The following is a 25342-nucleotide window of genomic DNA, read 5'->3' as shown; positions in this document are numbered from 1 at the left end:
TTGTTTAAAGTGTTTTTCAACAACAAAAGTTAAGTTTGAATGGGTTAACTATGGGATATTTAACTAACAAAATATTACTTTAGATTGAATAACAGGAATTTGGCTACATCAAGTAAAAAACTAGGAAAAGATAAAGATGTTGAGATGAATGAGTGATAAAACTAGGAAAGACAATCAAGAATGAGCAACGAGGATAGCTTTAATGCAAGTAGGAGAAAAGCTGAAAACAATAAAATAATAAGAAAAGATAATGAAAAAAAAACTTCTGCATCCACTGAAGAAATGGCTTTAGATAGAGTTGAATAAAGGATTAATTTCCCCGACCAACTCTCCCTAGTTCTAACCTAGAGGCTCCAAGTAGATAAAATAAACCAAATATCAGAGAAAATGTGATTCATTTCTCCATATACAGCATCCAAAACACAATTCTGAAATTTCTGCATTCAAATTAGTCCAATGTCATCAGCTTTGATCTAAAACAGGGGCCAAGTGATGGATGTCTTTCAATTGTGTTAGTCCAGTTGAATCATCATTTTATAATAACCCATCCCAATGTGTAAGCCAAGAAGTTTGTTGTTCCAGCCATTTTTTTTTCCCCCAAACAAAAGTTCCATCTTGACCCCTACTGACTAGGAAACATCTCTAGGAGTAATGCAAAAAACTCTGAAAACATACGAGTGTGGGCATTTGTTAAACCTAGCAACGTAACTAACCTAACTCAAATGGTGGGCCTAAAAATAACTTCCATGCAGTAAATCGTCTTAGAAAGCAGTAATGGTTAAGAAAATAGGTGAGACGGATATGGAGTTTACTACGCTCCAACAGACTCTGAAGAACAGGTGAACTGCCAAGCCATCATAGAACCATTCAACTGTGAGCTTCACTTTGAAATCAATGTGCTATATATAACTAAATGTAACAAGAAACCTTCATCAAATCCATATAAGGAAGCCTTTCTAGTCTTTAAAGAGTAAGAACCATCCACACAGTAATCATTTTCTGTGATAATTGAACTCTTTTGAAGTCTCAAAATTCCATCCAACTCTGCATGCTAGCAAGAACAAACCATATCCCCCTGGGTAACAAAGATTCCCAATTAAGATGCAATAGAAATAAATAAATGAAATTTCCAGACCAGAAGTACCTTTAAATTTATGTAAAATTGAATATGTAGACAAATTATATACAGCAGTAAATCTGTCTGGGAGACCTGCGATCATGCCTTCAGTGCACGGGTGGACGAGGACCACGAGGTCGAACTGGCGTCTTTGACGGGCTTACCCTGAATAGGCATGAAACATGAATGGTCAATACAACAACAAAGCAAGGAGAATACACCTATCAGCTCAAACTAGAAACTATTAACTATAAAAGCCATAAGGACGTAGAGCAAAATCTTCAAAACTGACCTTATCGGCAAGGATCCTAGCACTATACCACTACAGTTAAGAGCAGCAAGTGCACTTTCAGCCTGTGAAAGGAAAATTAAGCATGAGTGTAAATAGGTAAACAACCACATTGAAACTAACCGAAAGAACAAGGTTTGATTTTGATTCCAATTGTCTAAAAAAGGACCACACTCCTGGCTTCAAAAATTAATTTAAGTGTTCAAAACTGCACATATGTTTGGATTTCAATGCAACACCCTCGACTATCTACTCAAACATTACATGTAATGTTGTAATCATCATTTTATAACGCCTTATCCCAACTACTTGGGGTTGGCAACATGACTTATATTCCGCCATTCAATTCTATATAACTTTTCCATTACTTTAAGGCCTATGTCATCATATATATTATTATTACCTCAATCCGCGTCATTTTCAGCCCTCCTTTGTTCTTGAATAGCCCACAACCTGCACCGAAGTGCTCCTTTTTAGTAGTGTCATCATAGTTCTTTGTTGTACAAGCCAAAAACATCTCCATTAACTTTATTTTATGCTCTATTGGGGTAGACCTATATTACAGCAGATGTGCTCACTTCTGAATTTATTCCAGTCACTCATCCATCTAAACATACCCATCTCTTGTATAGTCATTCAAGGAACTATCTAAGATTCTCCTTCATAAAGCATAGTTGGTCTTACTAGTGTCGAAAATTATTTGTCATTATATGACAGTGGCATAGCTAAGGAAATGCATCTTCATTGTAGCCACTCCATACACTTGGCCTTGCTTCTACTTATTTTTATGCCCTTGGATTCCAACACCTTTCAGCATAGAAAGTTTTGCATTGACTCCCCTTGTAATCTCGACAACTAGTACTGCATCATAATTCATATGCAAATAACATACACAAAAGTACGCTATCATGAATATGAATAATTACTTCATCCATAACTAAAGCAAACAAATATGGACTCAAAGTCAACCCCTGAACTAAAATTGTAACTGGGTACTCACAGTAGGAACAGCCCTCATATGTATGTCATTAATTATGTAAAGGTTTTTCCCAACACCCAATTAACTCCCTAGATACTTTGTCGTATCCTTTCTCTAGGTTAATAAAAACTATATGTAGATCACCTCAATGGTTGGTCTACTTGGTATAAAATTAAATTAGTTATATGATATATTTTCCTTTATAATCTTTGTTCAATTACTCATTCCCATAATTTTATAATGTAGTTCAAAAGTATAATACCTCAATAGTTGATATAGCTTTGTATGTTTTCTTTAGTCTTATATATAGGTACTACGATGGGTTTTCTCCATTCATGTAACATCTTTTTTGTATTTAAAATATTATTGAACAGCCCAGTCGGTAAGGACAATTCAAAACTTCCCATACTTTTATCAGAATTCCATTTGGTCTAAAAGTCTCACCTTCTTTCATCTTAGTTGACCAACCAACTACTCCAAATGACCGATATGTTGGAAAGGGGGAGAACTATGAATATAAGAGGTCCGTGGAGCTTAACTAGGGTAGGACACACTCGAGAGTGGAGGAAAATATACAATCAACACTCCCCCTCACCCATAAGGGTGGAAAGAATCGAACCCGTGACCTATACGAACCTAGCGCTCTGATACTATGTTAAGCAACCCACTACTCCAAAAGACTGATCTGTTGGAGAGGGGGAATATAAGAGGGTCACTGGGCTTAACTGGGGTATGACAAACTCGAGGGTGGAGGAAAATATAAACTCAAATATCTTTACTAGTATTCTTTTCACTTTTAGAGAAGTATGTGTGCTTTCAAATCTCCCATGCATCTCTTGTTAAGCACCAAGCGTCTTGTGTGACCCTCATTTAATAATTTATCTAAGTCTTCAGTTTTTCTTTCTCCAATTCGCAAAAGCTTGTAAACATCTTTCTCACTTATATAGTACCAATATGTTATCTAGATCATCCTATCCAATACACTTGCTTCATTTGTCATTCTATTTGCTTCTTTGTAAGCACTTCTATTTTTTATTTTTTTTTAAGTTCTCTTCAGTTTATTTTCCACAACTTGTAATGGATTTTGTTTTCTCTAATGACCTTTTGGACATCATTATTCCACCACCGAGTTTTCTTATGTGTTCTTTTTTCCATAGGAACTATGTCACTACTTTTCAATAGATTAAGTTACTTCATCCCACATCATTGTAATCTCTGTCTCTAAGTTTCACATTTCTTCCTTAACCAATTTATTCGTAGATGTATATTCGACCTCCTAGTAAAGGGAATTTTTCAAAAGGAACGATGGAAATATTGAGACAATTTCAATAAAAAAAAACAACGTTCATGAAAACATTCTCCCCAATCATCAAGCTACAAAAAAAAACTATGTAGAGTGAGAAAATAAATGTCCATAGGACTCTATCACATGCTTAGATATCTAACACCCTGTGTATAGCTATTATTTTACATAAAAAGGATTATAATCACAATATTTCAAATACAAAAGACAAAATATATATAACCTTTAAGTGCATTGACTTATATTTCCCTTTAACCCAACGCTTGATCAATTAACGTATGCCTCATAAAACTCCCTCCTCCATTGTTATATTGTCAAGTTGTTCTCTATTATGGCTTTTAGGAGATTTCAAGTATGTATCTCACTTCAGACACATTGTACATTGCTCAGAGTATTAAATGTTAAGTTCATGCACCTTCATCCAATTTTATTATTTTAATTAATAAATACTACTACTTTTATGTAATTACACGTAAATGATTATTCTATTATTTACCTAAATGCGTGTAAGAGTTAATTCTTTTATCATTAGAATGAAGATTTAGTACTTAGAGGTTGAAAATACAACGAAAAGTGACTGTGAAAGAGAAGCTCATATAAACCCATAAAATCAAAGTACATAATATGAGCATTATGCGCACAAGGAAGGCTCTACAATATCTGGCTTATCAAAATCAAAATCCTCAAAAATAGTAACCTCTATATTTCGGTAGGCATCAAATTTTGAAGAAACAATAGTATTTTAAAGGGTTTTACTCAAAAGGTTGGTTTCAGTTTGGGTGCATATACCCAGAAACCGAAACCTCTTCTTTTGTTTTCTTTTGCAATAAATACATCTTACACCTTTCAGAAAATGACCACTAAGGGGAAGAACACATGGCAGTGATTTTGCATTTTCAATTAAAAAGGATGATCCAACAAGCGAGGACGAACAACAGTAAAAGCTAATTTTTTTTTTTTTTTTTATAAATAATTTCCATTATCTAGGACAAGCAAAGGGAATTGCAAAATAACAACCGAGATCTCAGTTTTGTACTATTCTATGTATGACTATGTAACCTAAGTTTGGACCCCTTTATTAAATATTTGACCATCACATGCTCCAAATCTTTGGAGTAAAACATTGATGGTGATGGTGACCATCACGAAGTCTATCTACTAGTATTGTTTGGTGATTTTTTCTTGAAATTACATAAATAATCTAGTTAATTTGTGATAATTGTATAAATTGATGATATTTACCCCCAATTTGTAGTGATTAATTAATGTTAATTTGGTTAATATGTCTAATTAATTGAATTTTCATTTTTGTAGGTGTTGGAGGTTCAAAATGGGAGAAAAATGCGAAAGATGGATTTTTGGTGAATAAAACATGCAAAAGGGCGGAGGAGCAATTATGAGACAAGTTAAAGTGGTAAATAAAAAAAGAAAGAAAATTTTCCAAAAAGTAAAAATCTCTGCACATTCTTTTACGTAAAAGCATCAAAGTCTCTCTGTCTATTTTGTCTTATTCTAAAAGATCCCATACACTTTTTCCATATCTTTTTTTCTCTCTCTCTCCCCTCTACATGTTAAATTCTCTCCTCACATATCTCTCACCTTCAATTTTAATTTGTTTCTTTTTTTTTTTTTTCTATTCTCCGACCATTATTTATTTCTCTAGACTTATTATTATTATTATTATTATTCTCCAATCTTCCTCTCTAATCTTTCTCCCTCTTTAATTTCTTTTAGTTTATTTTTCTCGATTTTTTATTCAATAATTTTCATGGACTCATCTATGAAGATTATTGGCTAAAATCCTAGCTAGGTGAAACTCAAAGATTGTTATTTTATTTCGACCAATAATGGTGGATTAATATTTATATTTTTTTGGATTGATTTAAGGTGAGTTAATTATTTTTGTTTAATTTTATATCTATAAATTATTGTTTTTTCATTTACGATAATCACATTGAATGCTTGGAAATTTTCCTTGATTTATTGCGGATGATTGTTATATTGATTGCTTAAAGAATCCTTGTGGTATATGAATGTGTTACTTGTGGCAATCTTATATTTTCCAAAATATTTTAGAAAATAATTTTTTAGCTTAATTATTATATCATCCGGTTAGGGAGAATCTTTATTCGAAACTAATTGAGAAAAAAAATTAAATGAATTGTGATTTTTGAATGGATCCCCAATGCTTTAGCGCTTTAAAAAAAAAAAAAATTTAATCTTTTAATTTTTGCTCTATACGAAAGTGTGGAAAATCATCTTTTTCATAAGTTAGGTCAAATCTTCTTTCACCTCACACGTGTTTTATTTCAATTTTTACACAATCCCCGTGAATTGACCTCGGACTCCTAAGATTTTATTACTTCACAACAACCCTACACTTGGGGTATTTAACCTACACTATTTCAATCGTAGCAATTTGGCATCTTGTCTACTCGGCTGCTAACTCAAATTTGAGTCAAAACCCAATAATCGATGAGGTTAAAGGACTCCAGGAATACAATTGAGAGTATAATGTGTAAATGGTGTCAATTTATGTTGGGGGGAATGAATTCTTTCCTTGGTAAACAATATTATGACAGCTGCCAAATTAGAAAATTATATACTCACTAGAATATATAAGTCTACGCCTACATCACGAGCATTCTCTTTGAGGTTAATGGGCTAAATTGGAAAAACAATAAAGTTGGAGAGGGTATTATTGGAAAAAGAGGGAGATGAGGAAAGATAATAAATTTGGAGGGTATTATTCAAAAAGAGGGGAGAAGAGGAAATACAATAAAGTTGGAGTGTTCTTGGAAGGGGAAGATGAGAAAAAGTAATAAAGTTGGAAGGGTATTCTTTGAAAGTAATAAATGAGGAAAGAGAAAAAAGTAAAAAAAAATCTCGAGATTTGTAGTGAGATTAAATCCCAACTCCTATTCATGTGGGTAAAAGAATGGGGTCCACCGTGTATTTTATTATATTTAGAGCTTGCATATACCTATGACACGGGCCATCCTCTTTGGGGTTAAGGGTGTAAAAGAGAAAAGATAATAAAGTTGGAGAGGTTTTAAAGTTGAAGGGTATTCAGGAAAAAGGGGTAAAAGATGAAAGGAAATAAAGTTGGGGGTATCCTTGGAAAGTGGAGGAAGAGGAAACACAATAAAGGTAAAATTGTGTATTAGAGATACGTTCTTTGTAGGGTATGAATGTTGAGACAAAGGAGTAGTATCCAACGTTGTGTTTTATTTTATATACTATAATTTGCCCCTGCAACAGGGTTAAGGGGATAAAAGAGGAAAAATAATAAAATTAGGAGGTATTATTAAAACAATCTTTGGGGTTAACGGTGTAAAAGAGGAAAAATAATAATGTTGGAGAGGTATTATAAAGAGGAGAAGAAGAAAGACAATAAAGTTGGAGGTATTTTTGACAAGAGGAAGAAGAGAAAAGGTAAAACTTGTCAAGAAAGATAATAAAGTTGGAGGGGCAATATTGACAAAGGCGTAGAAGAAGAAAGAAAATAAAGTTGGGAGTATTTTTGGAAAGAGAAAGAAGAGAAAAGGTAAAAGGTAAAACTTGTCCTAAAAAAAGTAAACTTTTCCTCGAGATTCATTGTTTATGGTAAAGGTGGAGCCAGGATTTTGCTCATGCGGGGGCAACCAAGAGTAAAAAATTTTTTGTGAGGGACAACTAAGAGTGAAAAAAATAGTGTTGGGGGCAACTAAGAGTGGAAAAAAAAATTGTGGGGGCAATATGGCAGATTTTTTTATCCACCGCTAAAATCTGTTGCAATAGTTCACTAATCGATATACTTTGAAAATTCTTGTGGGGGTAAGTGCCCCCATAGCCCCAACTGTAAATCCGCCCCTGGTTTATGGTGTATAAATCTTGAGATAAAAGAGTGAGACCCACCATTGTGTCTTATTATTATTATTTATTTTATATATATATATATATATATATATATATATATATATATATATATAGAGAGAGAGAGAGAGAGAGAGAGAGAGAGAGAGATGGCCTATACTTCTTGCTCTTACCCCTATTTGGAATCTCCCCCTAACAGAGACAAAAATGGACAGCATCTTGGACAATCCAACCACAATGATTCATACTTGTGACGATCATTGTTACAAATAAAGTCTACTCTAATATTAGTAATTACATAAAAAAGATTACCTACAATAATGCTCAAATTAACAATCCAAAATTTTCAACTTCAAAACAAGTTTTCATGAGGCTATGAATGTCAAAGAGGACTCCATTTTATGATGATGGTCTCCAAGGTATGGAAAATTCACTATACAGTTCAATAATGCAACATTATATCCATATGACCCCAACTACAGAAGTAAAGAGTAACACACGTGTTTATATATATATATATATATATATATATGAATGCATGCATATATCCTCAATGCAAATGATAATGTAGCTTCATAAACAACGGCAATGAAGAGAAACACTTCAAACTGAATAGGATACAACATGCAAACCAGAGGTCATCCTTCAAATTATACGGTAAGTAGGCAATAGCATAATCCATTCATTAATTTACAATAAATCATCACAACAAATTAGAATCAAGATTCAATAACATAAATATCCTCCGTTAAAGTGTGTTCTTCAATCTTTCTCACTACCTCAATCCACTCATTTACACGACAAGGTTAATTATTAAAAGTGAACAACTAAGCATGAAGAAATCATTAGTGCTAGAGCAATTACCATCACAAACTCAACAAAAGCAATACGGGTATAAGGACTATAATCTCCAAGCAGCCTCAAACGATAAACCTGCACCATAGAAGATGTACTTTATCAACTCTCTCCTTTTTGAAATTGAAGTGAACAAAAAGGGGAACTTTGTGTTTTGTTGCAATAGTGTGACAAACCTCTCCACAATTAGATTCGAAGAAGAACTTCAATTCTGCTTGAGAAACCTATAATAGATGGTCAGAAAAATCAATCACAACCCACCAATTCAAGAATACTAGAGAAATCCCAAAACTACCTTCTTATCAATATTTGCACAATAGATGGTTCTGGCACACATTTCCCGCTCAACTTCAGACTGGAAACCACAATAGTCATAAGTGTAGAACAGAAAATGATAGATGATCCAACTACAACCATTATAATCACAAGACATCCTCACCCTTGGCAAATATGTAGGGTTCACGGGTGCTATTGCGGTTTTTGATGGAAGCACTCTTATTGGGTGGTATCCAAGCATTGTTCCAGCCAGAGTTAAAGCAACCCTTGCACCTTCTGAAGTGGCACAAACCCAACACGATGAACAACATTTAATTTACAATGCAACAACACCTAAGTTCATCAAAAACATAAACTAGAACAAAAGACGCTGCAGAGATTGTGAAAATTACCCTCATTAGCAAACTCAATAAAAGCAAAACGAAGAACAGAACTAAGATCACCACAGATACGGCAATCAACAACCTTCAGTCCAAAAATCAAAAATCATTCAGAAATATAAGAATTCATAAGCAAAAAAAAAAAAATCAAAAGCAATTGAAAATTAGCGATTGTTACCTGTCCACAAAAATGAGTGAAAAGGGTTGCAAGCTGTTCTTCAGTAACCTGAATACCAAATTATTAGATATGTTTTTCAGTATTAGATGAAAATAATCAAAAACCAACACACAAAAAAAATGTTTTTTTTTTTTTTTTGTAATTATTTACTTGGTGACCAATGTCAGAGACATAAACAGTTCTCCTAATTATCTCTTCTCGCTGTGCCATACTTGTTCGGCTGTTACTTCTCCGCATTCCTTGATTATGGTTATTCTTCTTCTAAAAATCGAAAACCGAAATAAAACATAAAGATCAGAAATCCAAAATAAAAAACAAAACAAAATCTAAGAATTTGGAATCTGATCATACCTTTCTACTTATATTTCTGTTCGCATTGACATTTCCGATGTTATTGTGAATCATGAAGCTATTAGGATAAAATCTACCTCCCGATCCATCGTTAACAAGTGATTGCGGAACGAATTCTTCAGCTGAGGGATTCAATTTTGAGAAAAGTTCTTCCAAATCCCTAATTTCCCGTTTGAAACCCTCACGACCAACTCTTCATTCTTCTGCAAATCATTATTCTTTAGTCCTTGATGATCAATATTTTGCTGAATCGAAGAACCAACATTAATCCCGGAATCAATAACAGCGTTCTGAACAATCGCCATTATCGATACACAGCTCTCAAAGATTCCTCTATTAAATCAGGTGAAAAAAAAAAACGGAAGAACTTGAGGGATCAGAGAAGACGTTTCGCATTTATTTCACATTTTAGTGTTTTTGTTTTTGATTGTGAAGAGAAGTGCTGACCGCCTGACCGACGGTTTTAATTTCTTGACTACTGTGACCTGTGACTACAAAGTTATTTTTCGTCTATCTATACACCTCGAGATACACAAAATGTAAATGAATAGGGCTAATGATTTTCTGACTCCCCTGCCACATACTCCATATACTCTCCTGACGTGGCATGTACTAAAATCATAAATTTTTTCTCGAGATACATAACTGCACAAATTTATGGGAGATTGTTTGATGTATCTTGAAGAAAACATCTATGATTCCAACACATGCCCTGTTGGGAGAGTATGGAGACTATGTCAGAGGAGGGAGATAGAAAATCATGACTCAATGCAAATGCAAAAGAGTCGTTACTCGAAAATATTTGCTCGGTCATAACGTGACTAACATGCCAAGGGCACAGAACCATAGATCTTTTCCTTCGGGATATACAAGTAAACAGATCAACAATTCTATGCCCTTGCCACGTCAACCACTACAAATCAAATGAAAATTTTCGAGTCAAAAAATCATTATTAAATGCAAAATTCTTTACCCCTATTTTTTTTTTTTTTGATAAAAATTGTGATTAATGATTATCACTTGCACAAATCTGATGGCAATTTTAACAATATCACAACTCCAAATTAAGGGGTTTGGATTCATTCTAATTGAGATTGGGTCATAGGCGTGTCAATCTATTCAATTCATTTATTAAACAGGTCAAATTTAAGTTAGATACGTCAATCCCATCAACCTATTTAATTGCCATATCATTAACGTGTCATATTGGCACATGTACAACTTGACTCATATATAATTGATTTAAATCATGAAACATAAGAGGTGTCTCAGATATCAATAATCATTCAAAGGTCTTAGAAATTACCCTATTTTTTCTTAAATTTTGTAATAATCTTTTTGCGCGTCATAATAATAAAATAAAATATTGATTTTTTTAAATATAATGTTAAAGATATTTATCAAATAATCAAAAATTAAGTTCTCTCTCTCCATGTCTTTCTCTTATAATTATATGTCATTTTTTATTTAATAGAACTATTTAATGCAAACATCAAGTATATGTTAATCAAGTTTTTTGTTTTTTGCTCAGCCTCTTTTTGACATACACATGCGTTCTTCCTTCACTAATTAATGTTGATTTTAGTTTTACTACAAATATATATCTGGACTTAAAATCCATGACACTATATTTGGTGGAGGAAATATAACCTATTTTTCTCATTCTTAATAAAAATTTATTGAACTAATTACAAAGATCAGATAATCTATTTAATAAATTTTTCGGGTTCGGATTTTAGTTATTAGAAGGGGATAAATTTTTAGATTACCCCTACTTCAACACAACACAACACGAACACCACCCGATTAATTACCACCCCTATTTACTATCATAATGAGAGAAGAGAATTCATCAAAATTTGGAAGACGAAAAAATGCTCTTATTTTTTATCTTTAAATTTAATACTATCAAAGTCACTTTCAAAATTAATAATCATACATTGCCACCACCCTATAATCATGTTAGTTAGTTTAAAAATTACAAAAATATCATTTTTCTTATTTTATATTCAAAAATCTTGTCATTAATATTTAATTACAAAAAGATCTATACATGTTTGTTTGCGCACATCAAATACTGGTCTTCTTCTTTAAATTGTATTGAGAGATGGTGTTTTATAACGAAATTCAAAAGATAAAAAATGCTCCCAAATTTGCTTATGCCGTTATTATTAGTTTTGTTTTTTTCTTTTCATCAAAATAAATAATATTACGCATTGGATGATTTTCAAAAAACACGAACTATCCACATATTTGATTTAATTTATATAACAAAACACAATTGTAGGGCCTACTTTGTCATGGTTAAGTAGGGGATCCTCAATAATTTTTTGTGGGACAAACATCATATCCAATTATAATTTTGTGAGTCCCACTTTATTTTTTTATCTTCTTCAACTCTTCTAATTTTACTATATTTCTTCTTTAACCTATTTTTTATATTTTTTTCCTTTTAAACTATTTTTTTTTAATGGTATTATTTGTGGAATTTTATTTTTTCTACTTTTACTCCCTCTAACCCTAAAGAGGAAGTTCTTGTGAACTCTAATCTATATAATAAAACACGATTGTAAAACATGCTTGACTACAATTGTATGGGGGATAAACGATTCATCCACTATAGTTTTGTTAGGACAAACATCTCATTAGCTCAAATTTTGTGGGTTCCACTTTATTATTTTTTTGTTTTTACCCCCTATTAACCTAAAAAAGAACGATGATGTCATAGGCATAGGCAAACTTTAGGTAATAAATAATAAAATGAGCTTTAATTTTTCTAAAAACATTCAATTTGTTGATTTGCACACACGCGTCAATTTTGATGTGGGCTTGATGCACCACCTAAGATTTTAGGTGTAAATTTTGAGAGTGGAAAGGAATCTCAAGAGCGTCTAATACATGGGTGCCGAGTCTCCCATTTTTTAGGGATTGATTTTTGGGAAAATTACTTAATGGTTCCTGGCATAATGTTTTCTTTTTAATTAGTCATTGACTTTTAGGGGTTAGCAAAATAGTCAATTTAGTAAATCCCTCTTTTCTATCCATTCCCTCTATCCCACTGTAAACATTTCTCACCACTAAAATGTCAAAATTGTCCTAACTATTTAACCTCGTTTACTTATATAAAATAAGAAAAAACTATTTAACCTCATCATTTTCGTCCAAAAAAAATTGGATTTATGGCATCTCGATCGATTTTTGGAGACTCCATTCTGATGGAAATGATTAAAAATGAAGAAAAGGTCATTTTCAAAGGTTTTGAATATCTATGTAAAAAACTAGGATTTTTCAATTATTTTATTTCATTTTTGATGAAAATCGGTCAAGGATGGTTATTTTGGTTTGAAACCATCTACACAAGCCGTTGTGTCAACTTTTACGTTGATCTTCTCATCTATTTTAGTTCAAAAAACTCAAAGAAAAAAATGGGTCTATTTTACAGCGTCGAGTTCGACAATTTTTATTTTTCAGTTCAATATTTTTATTGTCAAGTTTGACATTTTTTAAAAAAATTGTTGAACTCAACAATAAAAATTGGTGAGTTCGATAATAAAAATTTTAAACTCAAAAATAAAAATATTGAACTCTTGACGTTTTAAAATCCACCCGTTTTCATTTTTTCAAATTTTTCCAACTAAAACACATAGAAAGATCAACTAAAAATTTGACATAACGACTTGTGTAGATGATTTCAAACCAAAAGAATCATCCACGATTGATTTTCATCCAAAAAATAAATAAAACAACTGAAAATCCTAGATTTATTTTTTTATTATAAATCATTGAAATAAATAAATAAATAATACGTCTAAAAGTTTAAAATGAGAACTATAACGTTTCCATTCATCATTCACGATAAAATATAGTTGAAAATTATTGAAATCACCATTAGAAAACCTAAGAATTTGAAGAAGATGAAAAACGGGTAGTTTCAAAATTTCAAAAATATTATAATCTGAGGTGAGGTTGAGGAACTATTAAGAAAATAGGGATCTACTAAATGGACTATTTAGCTAACCCCCAAAAGTCAATGACTAATTAGAAAGAAAACCTTCCACCGGAGACCATTAAGTAATTTTCCCTTGATTTTTTGGGAAGAAAGGAAAGGGATTCTAAGGTAGTGCTACCTACTGTTTTGTTCTACCATTTCCAAGTAAAGACCACTAAAGTATTGTTCGATGGACGCTCTTGATGCTAACTGGGTTTCTGCAATTTCAGATTTTGCATTAATGAAATTTCAATTGTGAATTCTTGTTCTCAATATGTAGCAAACGATTCCTAAAATCCATAGTCATAAATTTCTTTGAATTTTTCAAAAATTTCTCAGCATACCCGATTAAATTGATGAATTGCCAAATTAATCGATGGACCAATCACTGAATATGGTAAAAAATTTATCCCTCACCCCCAAAATTTTGTTTTCTTCAACATTCAAAGGGAACGTGGTAATAATTCACTCTTGTGACCCTTATAATCACGCTAGTTATAGAAATGCAAACCGTATATTTATCAAAAGGGCTTATTTGCATTATAAGATATTAATTAAATATTTTTAAAAGATTATATTGTAAAAAAGAATATTTTTATAATTTTGAAACGAACTAACTTGATTATATTTATAGGGTCGTAGGATTGCAATTTTCTTAATTTTTGACCAATATGACCTTTGATTATATTAAGTTTGAAAATAAAAGTAGGGACATTTGTTAGATCCAAACTCGACTGTCTATCCAATATCACATCACTACACAAGTTGAACTTTTGTTTGGTAAATTTCAATTGGCTTTAGGTGTAATAGGACTCCTAATTATTACCTGTGATCGTAGATAGAGGTGCTCCGCATTTGGTAATTTTGATTTTTGAAAATTAACCAATGTGATTTTAGGGATGTGAGATTGCAATTTTCTTGATTTTTTATTAAAATGGTATGAATTTTGTTAAATTTAAATGTTGAAGTGGGGGCATTTTTAGAATCATAATTTTTGTATCGAGCTACTTCTACTCCGCTCTTTCTCATTATAATGAGAGAGGGAGTAAAATGGTTTAACATCAAAATTTGAAAGATAAAAAATGCCCTCACTTTTACATTTAAACTTAATAATTTCCGTCTAAAAACAATAAAATTAATATCTCATGAGCTCATGCCCCCTAGAATCACATTAGTTAGTTATATAAATTATGAAAACATCCCTTTCTTATTTTATCTCCAAAATGCATGTAGTTATTATTTTTAATTACAAAAATATCCACATAATACATGTGCACATTTGAAGATAAAAATGCTCCCACATTTTTTTTAACTTTATTATTATTATGGTCATTTTCATCAAAATAAATAGAGTCTGAGAGTTTCTTACTTGAAAATTCATTCGATCCGTATTGTGCCCTTGCCATGTCAGTTAAGTGAGAATTTTCACAGTTAGAAAATCATTAACGAAATAGCTAATACTACATGTTGGATAGTTTTCACAAACGTGGAGCTTAATTGAGTAATAAAGGAGTTTTGATTATTTTTCTCCTCACATTAAATAAATCTAATATATTTATTTTCATCGGGATACACAAGGAAAAAGATGTGCGGTTTTGTTCTCTTCTCTTTCAATCCAAACAGAGTGGAGAGTGACTAGGTTTCTCTTCTCTCAAGCCAAACATAGCCTAAAGGCTACAAGGGGTAACATCAAAGCTTTGTATTGTGTTAAACAGCAAACTCAAACTTCTAGGCTAAAACCCTTGTTCAATCTTTACTCCTACATCGTTATTCCCTTCTCTCTCTCTGCTACCACTATTGAGTCAAACTTGTAGGCTAAAACCCTTCTTCAATCCTACATCGTTCTTCCCTTCTCTTATCTTTGCTACCACTATTGAGTCTCTGCTTCATTATAATGAAGCTCAACGTAGATGTTTTGAGATATCTCTCCAAAGATGATTTTAGGGTTCTTACCTCTGTCGAGATGGGAATGAGGAACGTACGTCTCTCTCTTCCTCTTTAAACCCTTATGTTGATTTTTTTTTGAACGATTGAAAGAGGCCTTGTTCTACTGTTCTCTAATTTGATTTATTATATTTTTCAGCATGAAATTGTACCAACAGAGCTAATCGACCGCATCGCTGGTCTCAAGTAATAATTTTTTTCCTCTTTTTTAGAACCCTAAATTATTTGTTCATCAATTATATAATTAATGAATCAATCACCATATACAGGCATGGAGGCACTTACAAAGTGTTGAAGAATTTGCTTAGGCATAAGTTACTCCATCATGATTCTTCCAAATGTGAGCATCTAATAAATTAGTATCGATTTCCATACAAAAGGATCAATCTTTTATAATTGATTGTGGTTTCATCTTATATGCAGACGACGGCTTTCGTCTCACCTATCTTGGTTACGATTTTCTTGCAATTAAGACTCTGGTCAATCGGGGAGTATTTACAGCTGTTGGTCGCCAAATAGGCGTTGGGAAAGAGTCTGGTAAGCTTTTTTCTTATAGAACTTCAAATTGTTTATTTTGACGATATTATACACTGATTCATATTTATTATTAATGTTAACAATGATAACCCTTTTCTTCTGTCAAGATATATTTGAGGTCGCTACTGAAGATGGAACAGTGTTGGCGATGAAATTGCATAGATTGGGTAGAGTTTCTTTTAGGGCCGTCAAATCTAAACGTGATTATTTGATGCATCGTAATAGTTATAATTGGCTGTACTTGTCGCGGCTTGCTGCATTAAAAGAATTTGCGTTCATGAAGGTTGCTTACTGTTGTTTATTATTCTCTTTTTTTACTTATTCTATTGGGTAACTGTCTTGTTCTTAGTGTTTTTGTCTATGTTAACTTATTTAGGCTTTGGAAGATCATGGATTTTCGGTTCCTAATGCTGTGGACTGCAATAGGCATTGTGTAATTATGTCACTTGTCCAAGGTTATCCACTGTAAGAATTCCTTCTTACATTTTGATTGTGCTTTTGCTTCTTTTATATCAAGTTTTAGGACTTATGATATGGGCTGGTCATCTTGCTTTTTAATACTACTATGGAATCGATAGTAGTTTTTTCATTCAGTTTATCTACTTTTTGTGGGTCACCTTGCCAGAAAAAATGATTACAAGGGTCTCGTCAAGATACAAGGTAAGCTAATTAACAGCTTGTTTTTCCCCATGTAGGGTGCAGGTGAAGCAATTGCAAAACCCTGATGTGGTTTTTGAAACCATTATTGGTCTCGTCATTCGTCTGGCAGAACATGGCCTTATCCATTGTGATTTCAACGAATTTAATATAATGGTATGTGTGTGAGACTCTATGAACATTTCTGTTCTCGCAAAATTTTCTCTTTAAGTATATTTCTCGTTATCTTAGCATTCTTTTTTCTAGGTCTTGACTTTGACTTGTTGATTATTATGAATAGTTGGAATAAATTCATCCACTAAATTAGTTCTGGGATGAGTGTTTTTTGAGTATAATGTGACAGATAATGTCCAATCAAACTGATGGCATATTTTAGAACAACTAACCATGCTTTATGAAGCTGAATTTTAGGCAATCAAGAAATAACATGTCCATAGACGGGGCATGATGGACATGTTGAATTATGATGGATGATTGGTAGATCTAGTTAAAGTGAAATTAGAAATTAGTACAAATGATGGAATTTAGGAATAATCTCAATATAAGATAAAATAAAAAAAAGTTGATTGAGATGGTTTAGGCATGTTAGATGAACGATGATGACTGCACTCATGAAATGGAGTAGTTTGGTGCAAGTTGAAGCCTCTAAAAGGTGAGAGGAAGGCTGAGGAATGACTTGAATGGAGATAGTAGAAAAGATATGCAAGCTTGCTTTGACTGTAGATATATGGCTCCATATAGGGTTGAATATTGAGTAGAATTCATGTTGCCAACTCAAATATCTTGGATACGACATAGATAACGATGATGAGAGGTGCAATGAAGTCATCATCTTTAACTACTTACATCGTGGGTGGGCGTTATTTCTCCGGTAAATTGCTTGTATAAGCATTGGGATTAGAAAAAAACAATTTTGTTAAACCAGAAAAGAAAAATGGAGTCCCTTAAGGAGTTGTAACATGATAACCAAATGTAGGCAATGAGAGTTTATTAGTTTTCTTATATACTCGATACATAGCAGGTAATAATTTGTCCATGTATTTTTTTTCTCAACACTCATATTTTCACAATGCTTGCCATTGAAGCCATTTGGAAATGTCTTCCATCCTTCCCAAATTCACCTTTCTTGACGACACTCTAATATTTTCTCATCTGATCATCATGTCCAAAAAGACTTTTTGATGTTGCACCTCTTCATTGAGATAATAGAATTAGATTGGTTTTGGACTGACATTCTAAATGGTAGTATGGCAAAGTTAAGGTTTCGAAAAAGAGAAGTTCAAGTGTAGTTTCAAGGTCCTCTCATTACAAATATTCTTCTTTCCTTTGAGCATTTGGTTGTGGTAGGTCAATATTTTAATGGTTTACACTGGGTTATCATCCCGAAGGAAAGCATGAAGATTCAGGTTCCTGTTAGATCACTTTGGCATCTCTTTTAGGCATTCATAATTTCCTTGATCCAAATATTAGTTGGTTATTTATAAAAAAATAAAAATTAGGCCAGTAACACATTCAACTTCTTATTTGTTTTTTCCCATGAGGAAGGTTTTTTTACTTATTCTGATCTGATGCAAAAAATAATGCATGAAAAATAACTTTTCTTCCATCCAAAGCTTCGTTCCATCTCTTATGTGTCCAAAGACCCATAAATGTTAGCTTCATTTTGCCTGAGTATATAATTGGCCAAGGTCCCAATGGTTTCTTAAACAGGTTAAGGTCATTTCTTTTGTTATGATTGTATTCATACTAATCAGTGATTTCAGCAGTTCAACTATAACCCCAAGTCAAGATATTGGTTTAGTACAAGTGCTTCAATAATTATGAAGCCTTCCTGTTCTAAAGATAATTTGTTATCTTTGCATTAGCTAATAATTTCCTATCCTTGAACTGATGGATTCCTCTTTCGTCTATTGTAGATTGATGACAATGAGAAGGTTACGATGATTGATTTCCCTCAAATGGTATCTGTTTCTCATCGTAATGCACAGATGTATGTAGAACTAGAGCTACCTCTTCTATCATCTGATGCACTCTTAGAAGTTCTTTCCCGTTCATTTAATTTTTTATTTTGTCAACTTGAATTTATCTTCTGTGAGTTGCTATTATATTTCATCTTTTGAAAAGCTACCTATGTTGCAGGTACTTCGATCGTGATGTTGAATGCATTTTTAAGTTCTTCAGCAAGAGGTCAGTGGTTAAAAGCTGAAATTCTTAGAGGTCTTAATTGTTTAATGAAAACAAGACAGAATTATATTTTGTGTTCTGCTGGTCCACGATGTTGCTATTAGGTTCCTTGTGCTCTTTTTTCTTAAAGATAACTTTTGTATTTCAAATGCATACATACACATAAATTTCCTTGAATTTCTTGTTATTGAAAGTTGAAACTTTATGGAACCACCTTTATAAGTATTCCCACATATGTTACAATGTAAAGTGTTTTAGAATTTTTTGATCAGTAGATAATTTTATTAGAAAAGGCAAAAAATCCCATAGATACAATGTGTTTGTGGATAATGATGGAGAGGCCCACTAAGACCCAAAAGAATCAGAAGAAAACTATGGTGCATCATTCTCCCATCTGAGCATGGAGTCTCTGAAGCGGGTACCCTTGAAATTGCCCAAGATAGGAGACCATTTGTATAATAGGACCTTAATCGTTTTAAAGAATTGTATCCCAACATTTCCGTATGTTTTTGAAACTTGATCACCCCTCCTTCAAAATGGACCAAAAAACAACAAAATTGAGGGTTCAACATAAAGTATTACTTTTTAGGGTGAAGACTTTTGCAGGTTTGCCCCTTGAGGAAGTCCATGATACACATAGGGACTGTCCTAGAGATCCCAAACTGAGTAAAGAATTCAACCCACACCCACCTAGCATAGAAACTATGATGGGGGTGATGGTCAACGTGATCCTTCATTGCTTTGCAAATGACCCATTTTTATTTCAAATTATTGGTTTGCAATTATTATACTCAAATTATTATTTCTCAGTTGATGTCAAATTTCTAAGATATGACTTTTTTGTGATGAGGAGGATCTTGAATTGTTAATTCTACTGTGTATCCGTAAAGATTCTTAAACAGGATTGCCGTTCGCAATTTTCTCCGTTGTATTGTCTAATTTATCATTTCCTTCTTTTCCAGGTTCAACCTTTCTTTTCAAGAAGAGAGAGATGAATGTGATAGGTCAGAGACAGACGAGTATGACAATGGAAGGCCTCGCTTTTCTTCAATAGCTAAATCTGCTGTTTTCCTAGACAAGGAACTTGCTGCCAGTGGATTTACAAGAAAGAACCAGGAAGAGATAGAGCAGGTACTTGGATATACCATTTAAGCCACTCTTTAAAATAGAAGTAGTTCACCATAATTGTTGGTAAAATGACCTTGGCTTGCTCGACACTTCAACTTGGGATCACTACCCTATGCATTGTATGGAAGATTTATTAAAAGGTCAACTTGACCATGCCAAACCTTCTGTCTAGCTTTGTTTTGTTACGGGTTTGTTGCATCTCCAGACCATTTACATAACCTCATAAAAGAATGTGGCTTCATCCATGTCTTATTTTTTTTCAAGGGTGCATGAGGTACTTGTTTCCATGAAGGGTTTATGTGGCCAGAGTGGTAGAACATAAATTGCAAGGACACTAGAAATTTGATTTGTCGGATATTGCATTGTGCTTACATTTTATTTTAAATGATTAAAGCTGGACTTGTACCCACGATCTCGAAGTTGAATCACAATTTTTGCTATGGGTCTAGGGCCACTAGCATGGACACTTGCCGACCCACTTTTTCAGAAGGATATTAATTTTTTTTTTCTTTTCTTATCAACTATTATATATATTTATTTTAGATGATTAACTGTATATCAGCTCTTCTAAGTACATCCTTTATACATATTACTTAACATGGACTAAATTGTTTGTATAAATCTCTCAATCTATGGAGCTATTGTAGAGGTTTGTGATGTATTGTTCCTTGGGTTCATGGTGTTTGTCATGTTTTAATGATCTAGTGTTGTAATCATATATTCAGTTCATTGAAGGAGGAGTTGAGGAGGAAACTGGTTCTGATGATGTTATTGTGGACGAAGGATCTCTCCCTGATGATTACAGTGAAGCAGACGTCACTAATTTGGATTCATTGCATTTGGTGGATCAGGTAGGTACTTCACCCGATTTATACGCATTACTTAATATGAACTAAAATTATTTAGAGATCTAACATATAGAGCTACTTTACATATGTGCTGGTTTATTGTTCTATGGGTTCATGGTGTTTGACACGTTCTCATTTATAATGTTCATTAATGTTCTAATGTAGTAATCGTATGCAGTTAATTGAAGGAGGAGTTGAGAAGGAATCTGGTTCTTTCCCTAATGATCACAACGAAGATGAGAATTTGTTTGATCAGGTTTGTAACTTCAACCAATCTTCTTATAAATGTGGTTTGAGTTTTAACTTGATGAACATGATATGATGTTTAAGAAGGTTAGTAGATTTTCTCCCGTCAGCAGTTAATGGACCTTGTCCAGAGTTGTCCTAAGTACAGATTGCATCCATATTGATTTTGCACAAAGTAAGACAGACACCTTGCTTAGGGACATGTTCAATGTTTATTGGGATTTCTAGCTGAAATGATATGAAGAGAAAATAGTGGCATGGCCTTGTGTGCATCTTTATGCATGTACTGTTCATACATCTAGATTCAATGACTAACTCCACAGTGGGACTACATTTATCACTCACCTTCATGAACTATGCCCTGTTGAATTTGGATTACAATACATAAGTTTTATCATTTTACTGATAGTTCTCATTACTCTAATATTTCAGCAAGAACCAACTGCCAGTTGTGGTGACAAGGATGAGACGGTGGATAAACGTTCTTGTAAAGCAGTTGATAGCAATGGACCTGAGACATTACAAACAAGTGAGAAGGTATGATTGAAGCCAAGGTTTAAATAATGTTTTGTTCAGTGTTTCAGTAATTTAAAAAATCAAAACATATGGTTACATTCCCAAATATTTTGAAATGTTCCACTCAAATTTAGAAAAAACTAGTTTCTATTCATAAATAGATTAGGGAAAATGTTTTTTTTTCAGTGATTAGTGAAATGATTTAATGTCACCTTTTCTTATCGATACCCATTGAAAATGTTCCAAAACTTTGCTTTTATGGTATTGTAGTGTTCTAATCCCCTACTCCCCCTTCTCACTCTCTCGCACGCTCGCTCCCTTGCTCTCTGATTAGAACTTACAAACTTCAGTGGAAAGATGATTTCAAGTTCAAATCCAGGACTTACTGACAAATTTATTTTTTAGAACATACTGCAGTGTTCCCTTCCTGGATGTCGAAAAATACAGTACATTTCGGCTGAAACATAAGAATACATCTAACCTTGCTTTATACAACCTTCTTCCATCTACTCAGATTGTCTTTCTTGTTTCGAACCTTCCATGAGACACTTCTTCTTTGGGCCCTGGTTTCCTTGTGGCCATTCTATGTTGAGCAGCCCATGGCCAAATTATTGGCACTCTCAAAAGCTGTTGGCTTGAGGTTTGCCCTGCTTAATCATCGTTTTTTCTAGGATTATCCCAATTACTGCGTCGGCAATATAAAACCTATTTTTCCATTCAACTCCATAGTTTTGACATACATTCTGTCAAGGCATGTTGATGTAGGAATTCATGTTTTCAATTTGGTTAAGAATCATAAGATTCAACGAGAATTTTGGGCTTTTAGTGGCTCGATCAATGGCTTAAGGGTGCAGGATCTTGTAGGGTTATGTGGACTTGAAATAGGTCTGGGGATTCTAGTTAGCTATCAACTAAGATGAAACAGACTTTTAAAGGGCCTGAAATTAGGCATAGAAAGAGCCAGTTTGCCAAGTTGGTTAAAGTCTGTATACCACGACTTATATTTAAAGCCTGCCTTCAACTACTATAGTTACTGATTACAAATCCTTCTTGCCTAGCCAAAAACCCAAAAAAAAAAAAAAAAAGGCCAATATTAGTTTTGGAGGAATCATAAGTAAGTTGTACTGATAATTTCATAAACTCTTGTATTGACATTATTTTATTCTATGTTTTCTTTTTTTGAATTTTTGTGATTATTTCTCATTTTCATTTTCCTTGGGGACCAAGAGTATGATTCTATGAATGGGGTATGGTATATCTGTGGTACACATCTCTTACCAAGAAGATAAGAGTGGTTGCACTTGCATGTTCTTAAGTAATTTTGTCATCTGCTTCTGTTCAATGGTGGTATACCGATTGGATATCTATCATTAATACTGTTCAGACATGTTTATATCAGGAGGAAGATAATCAGAGTCTGAGTGAAGGTGATAGTGAACTGATGAAGCGCTTGAACAAGCAGAGACGACGGGCAATAGCAGCAGCTCACGGAAGGCCGGGGAGGGCATTCTCGTCTAGAAATTCCTACAAAGACAAGGGTGGTAAGGCCTCTCATAATGCTAAAATCCAGAAGCAATTGGGCGGCTGGTGATGACAAGTAGTAAAACAAGGATGATGTCCAAATGCAATATAATGGGGGTATGGCACATGCAGGGCTTCACCCCACTAGGCACGGCAGATTTATCTTTTTCTTCCTGGTTCTGTGAAACATGTTTAATTGTTAAAATTACAAATAATAATAATATTTTAATCTTCAATATAATGAGATAAGGATCTGGCAGTTGGAATGACCATTGAAAGGAGAGCTTCGTAGACATTGGCATAAGACTCAACTGTGGCAATTGAGGAGGTTAGCTCGAACAAAGCCTCACAGTTTCCCTAACTACTAAAAGTGACCCACTAGTGCCTATTGCCTTCATCCCTATAAACCGGTATCTTTGAAATTAATTATAATTTTAATCTCACATGAATCCTATTTTTATTTTTTGCAATACGGGTGTAATTGCACATGCAACCTAATACTGCACAATAATTAAAACAAAAACAATATTACACACTAATGAAAATAACTGTTTTTTGGAATGTTGAATTATTGTCATTTAATCTTATATTAGGGCTATCGAATTGGATCTGTCCATATCTCAATTTGAATCCAAAAAAAAAAAAAAAAAATTAACATTTGAATTCGAATCCAAAATCTGATAGATATTATGAATCAATATCCAAATTTGAATTCAATAAAAACTCAAGAAACAAATTGTACTGATCTCTCTTGGGAATCCCTATAAACATTTTCCATCTCTATACCCTCATCTTCAATCTTTTCTCAAAATCAGTCTCAACCCTTGATTTTTCAACTTCAAAATCAGTTATCTTTAAACTTTATATTCTACCTGTCCTACTTTGAAACCTACAAACATCAAGACAAGATCTGATTTTGGGTAGAAAAGACAATGGATTAAAGATAAGATTTAGCAAAAAAAATTAAGTGCTTTCTGATTCAAAACTGAAGATGAAATTGAATCTTACGGATTTTCAAAGAAAGATCAAAAGAGAGATACCTGAAAATGATGTTGCCGCAAGCCTTAACCTTTATATGTCCTTATCTGGTTTTCAGGATTAGAGAACGAGAGTGGATATTCAATCCTCTTTGTCTTTCAATTTAAATGGATTGGTGTGTTGTAAATACAAATTAGCGTGACATTAGAATATCTCTTTATTTATAGAGAGGCTACAGCGACCAACATTTGAGATACATCTATCTGCATGGTTTCAAAATTAAGACATTCAACACTTGACATTGGCCTTCTCTTATTGATTATAGAAAATATCACAAATACCCTCATCTTCAACCTTCAGTTAAAAACCCTTGGTTTTTCTTCCTAAAACTAGTCATCTTCAAGCCTGAAGAACACAATATAATATTTGGAGAAGTATATGACATTGAAAATGATGGATTGATGATCACGAACATGAAGATGACTGGTTTTAAGAAGAGACAATGAAGGGTTTTTGTCAAGGTGAGATGACTGGTTTGAGTAGAAAAATTAAGGGTTTTCGCTAAGGTGATGTTTAAAACAGTGAATTTCAAATGAAGAACTTGAAGACGACTGTTTTTTTGGGAAAAAAACAATGAAGAATTTTACAAGGTGAGGTTGAAAACGATAGATCGAAAAAGAGGAGTCTCAAGATGATTTGTTTGGGAAGAAAAGATCGTTGAGGATAGAGACATTTAGATAACAATGCAATCTTGTTCTCAACTATTGAGTTGGCTTAACCTCAATTTCTTCCAAGATTATTGGAATCTTTAAAGCTATATTTGGATTGAGAGAAGTGAAGAGGATTCGAGCACGCGTTTACTCAGAGGATGATGTTTTTAAGGAATTGGTAAGGTTATGAATTGATTCAGAATTACTTGATCGTACCTACTCTTTTCTCTTCGAAAAATCAAGAAGAATGAGGGCGTTTTTTTGATAACTCAGTTGAGTGACGTATGCGATACTTAATAACGATGTTGAATGGTGCTGGAGATTCTTGATTCAATTTGTTAATATTTTTTGTGTTTTCGAGATTCTACTTTGGAAATGTTTTTTTGGACATATAGGCTACTTTTTTGAATTAGTTGGAAGTAAATATATATGTTAGTTTTTGTTTATTTTGTATGTTAATGTTAATGTTTTTTTTTGTGACATTGGGAGAATGTCGAGAAGG

General features: G+C 33.1%; 2 protein-coding genes across 7 annotated transcripts; one reads left to right on the top strand and one right to left on the bottom strand.

Moving 5' to 3' along the window:
• Positions 1-860: 860 nt before the first annotated feature.
• On the bottom strand, positions 861-10068 carry LOC147407841 (polyadenylate-binding protein-interacting protein 11-like). 5 transcript variants are annotated; one of them, XR_015176916.1, is made up of 11 exons: positions 9584-10064; positions 9383-9493; positions 9233-9280; positions 9067-9139; positions 8838-8950; positions 8694-8753; positions 8575-8622; positions 8408-8476; positions 1410-1471; positions 1145-1282; positions 861-1075 (listed from the first exon to the last, which is right to left on the bottom strand). XR_015176916.1 is itself a non-coding variant. In XM_086436603.1 (11 exons), exons 1-10 carry the CDS (start codon positions 9635-9637, stop codon positions 1225-1227), a joined length of 696 nt encoding a protein of 231 aa, XP_086292729.1. In that variant the 5' UTR covers positions 9638-10065; the 3' UTR covers positions 861-1075; positions 1211-1224. The 5 variants fall into 5 exon arrangements, 4 of the variants coding, with proteins under 4 accessions (XP_086292729.1, XP_086292728.1, XP_086292730.1 ...); XM_086436603.1 differs by having other exon boundaries at positions 1211-1282; positions 9584-10065; XM_086436602.1 differs by having other exon boundaries at positions 1188-1282.
• Positions 10069-15294: 5226 nt separating this feature from the next.
• On the top strand, positions 15295-23424 carry LOC147407840 (serine/threonine-protein kinase rio2-like). Of its 2 annotated transcripts, XM_086436598.1 has the most exons (14): positions 15303-15549; positions 15655-15701; positions 15785-15855; positions 15939-16052; positions 16160-16335; positions 16429-16517; positions 16748-16865; positions 18626-18699; positions 18849-18896; positions 19856-20024; positions 20747-20872; positions 21048-21125; positions 21548-21652; positions 23031-23424. In XM_086436598.1, the coding sequence occupies exons 1-14, from the start codon at positions 15466-15468 to the stop codon at positions 23220-23222; spliced, it is 1491 nt and encodes a 496-aa protein (XP_086292724.1). In that variant the 5' UTR covers positions 15303-15465; the 3' UTR covers positions 23223-23424. The 2 variants fall into 2 exon arrangements, with proteins under 2 accessions (XP_086292726.1, XP_086292724.1); XM_086436600.1 differs by lacking the exon at positions 20747-20872 and having other exon boundaries at positions 15295-15549.
• Positions 23425-25342: the final 1918 nt, after the last annotated feature.

This window comes from Akebia trifoliata, chromosome 3 (genome assembly GCF_017979445.1).
Source record: "Akebia trifoliata isolate Shusen 1 chromosome 3, ASM1797944v1, whole genome shotgun sequence".
Lineage (NCBI taxonomy): Eukaryota > Viridiplantae > Streptophyta > Magnoliopsida > Ranunculales > Lardizabalaceae > Akebia > Akebia trifoliata.
The sequence above is the reverse complement of the archived record's forward strand: the minus strand, read 5'-3'. Positions and strand labels throughout refer to the sequence as shown.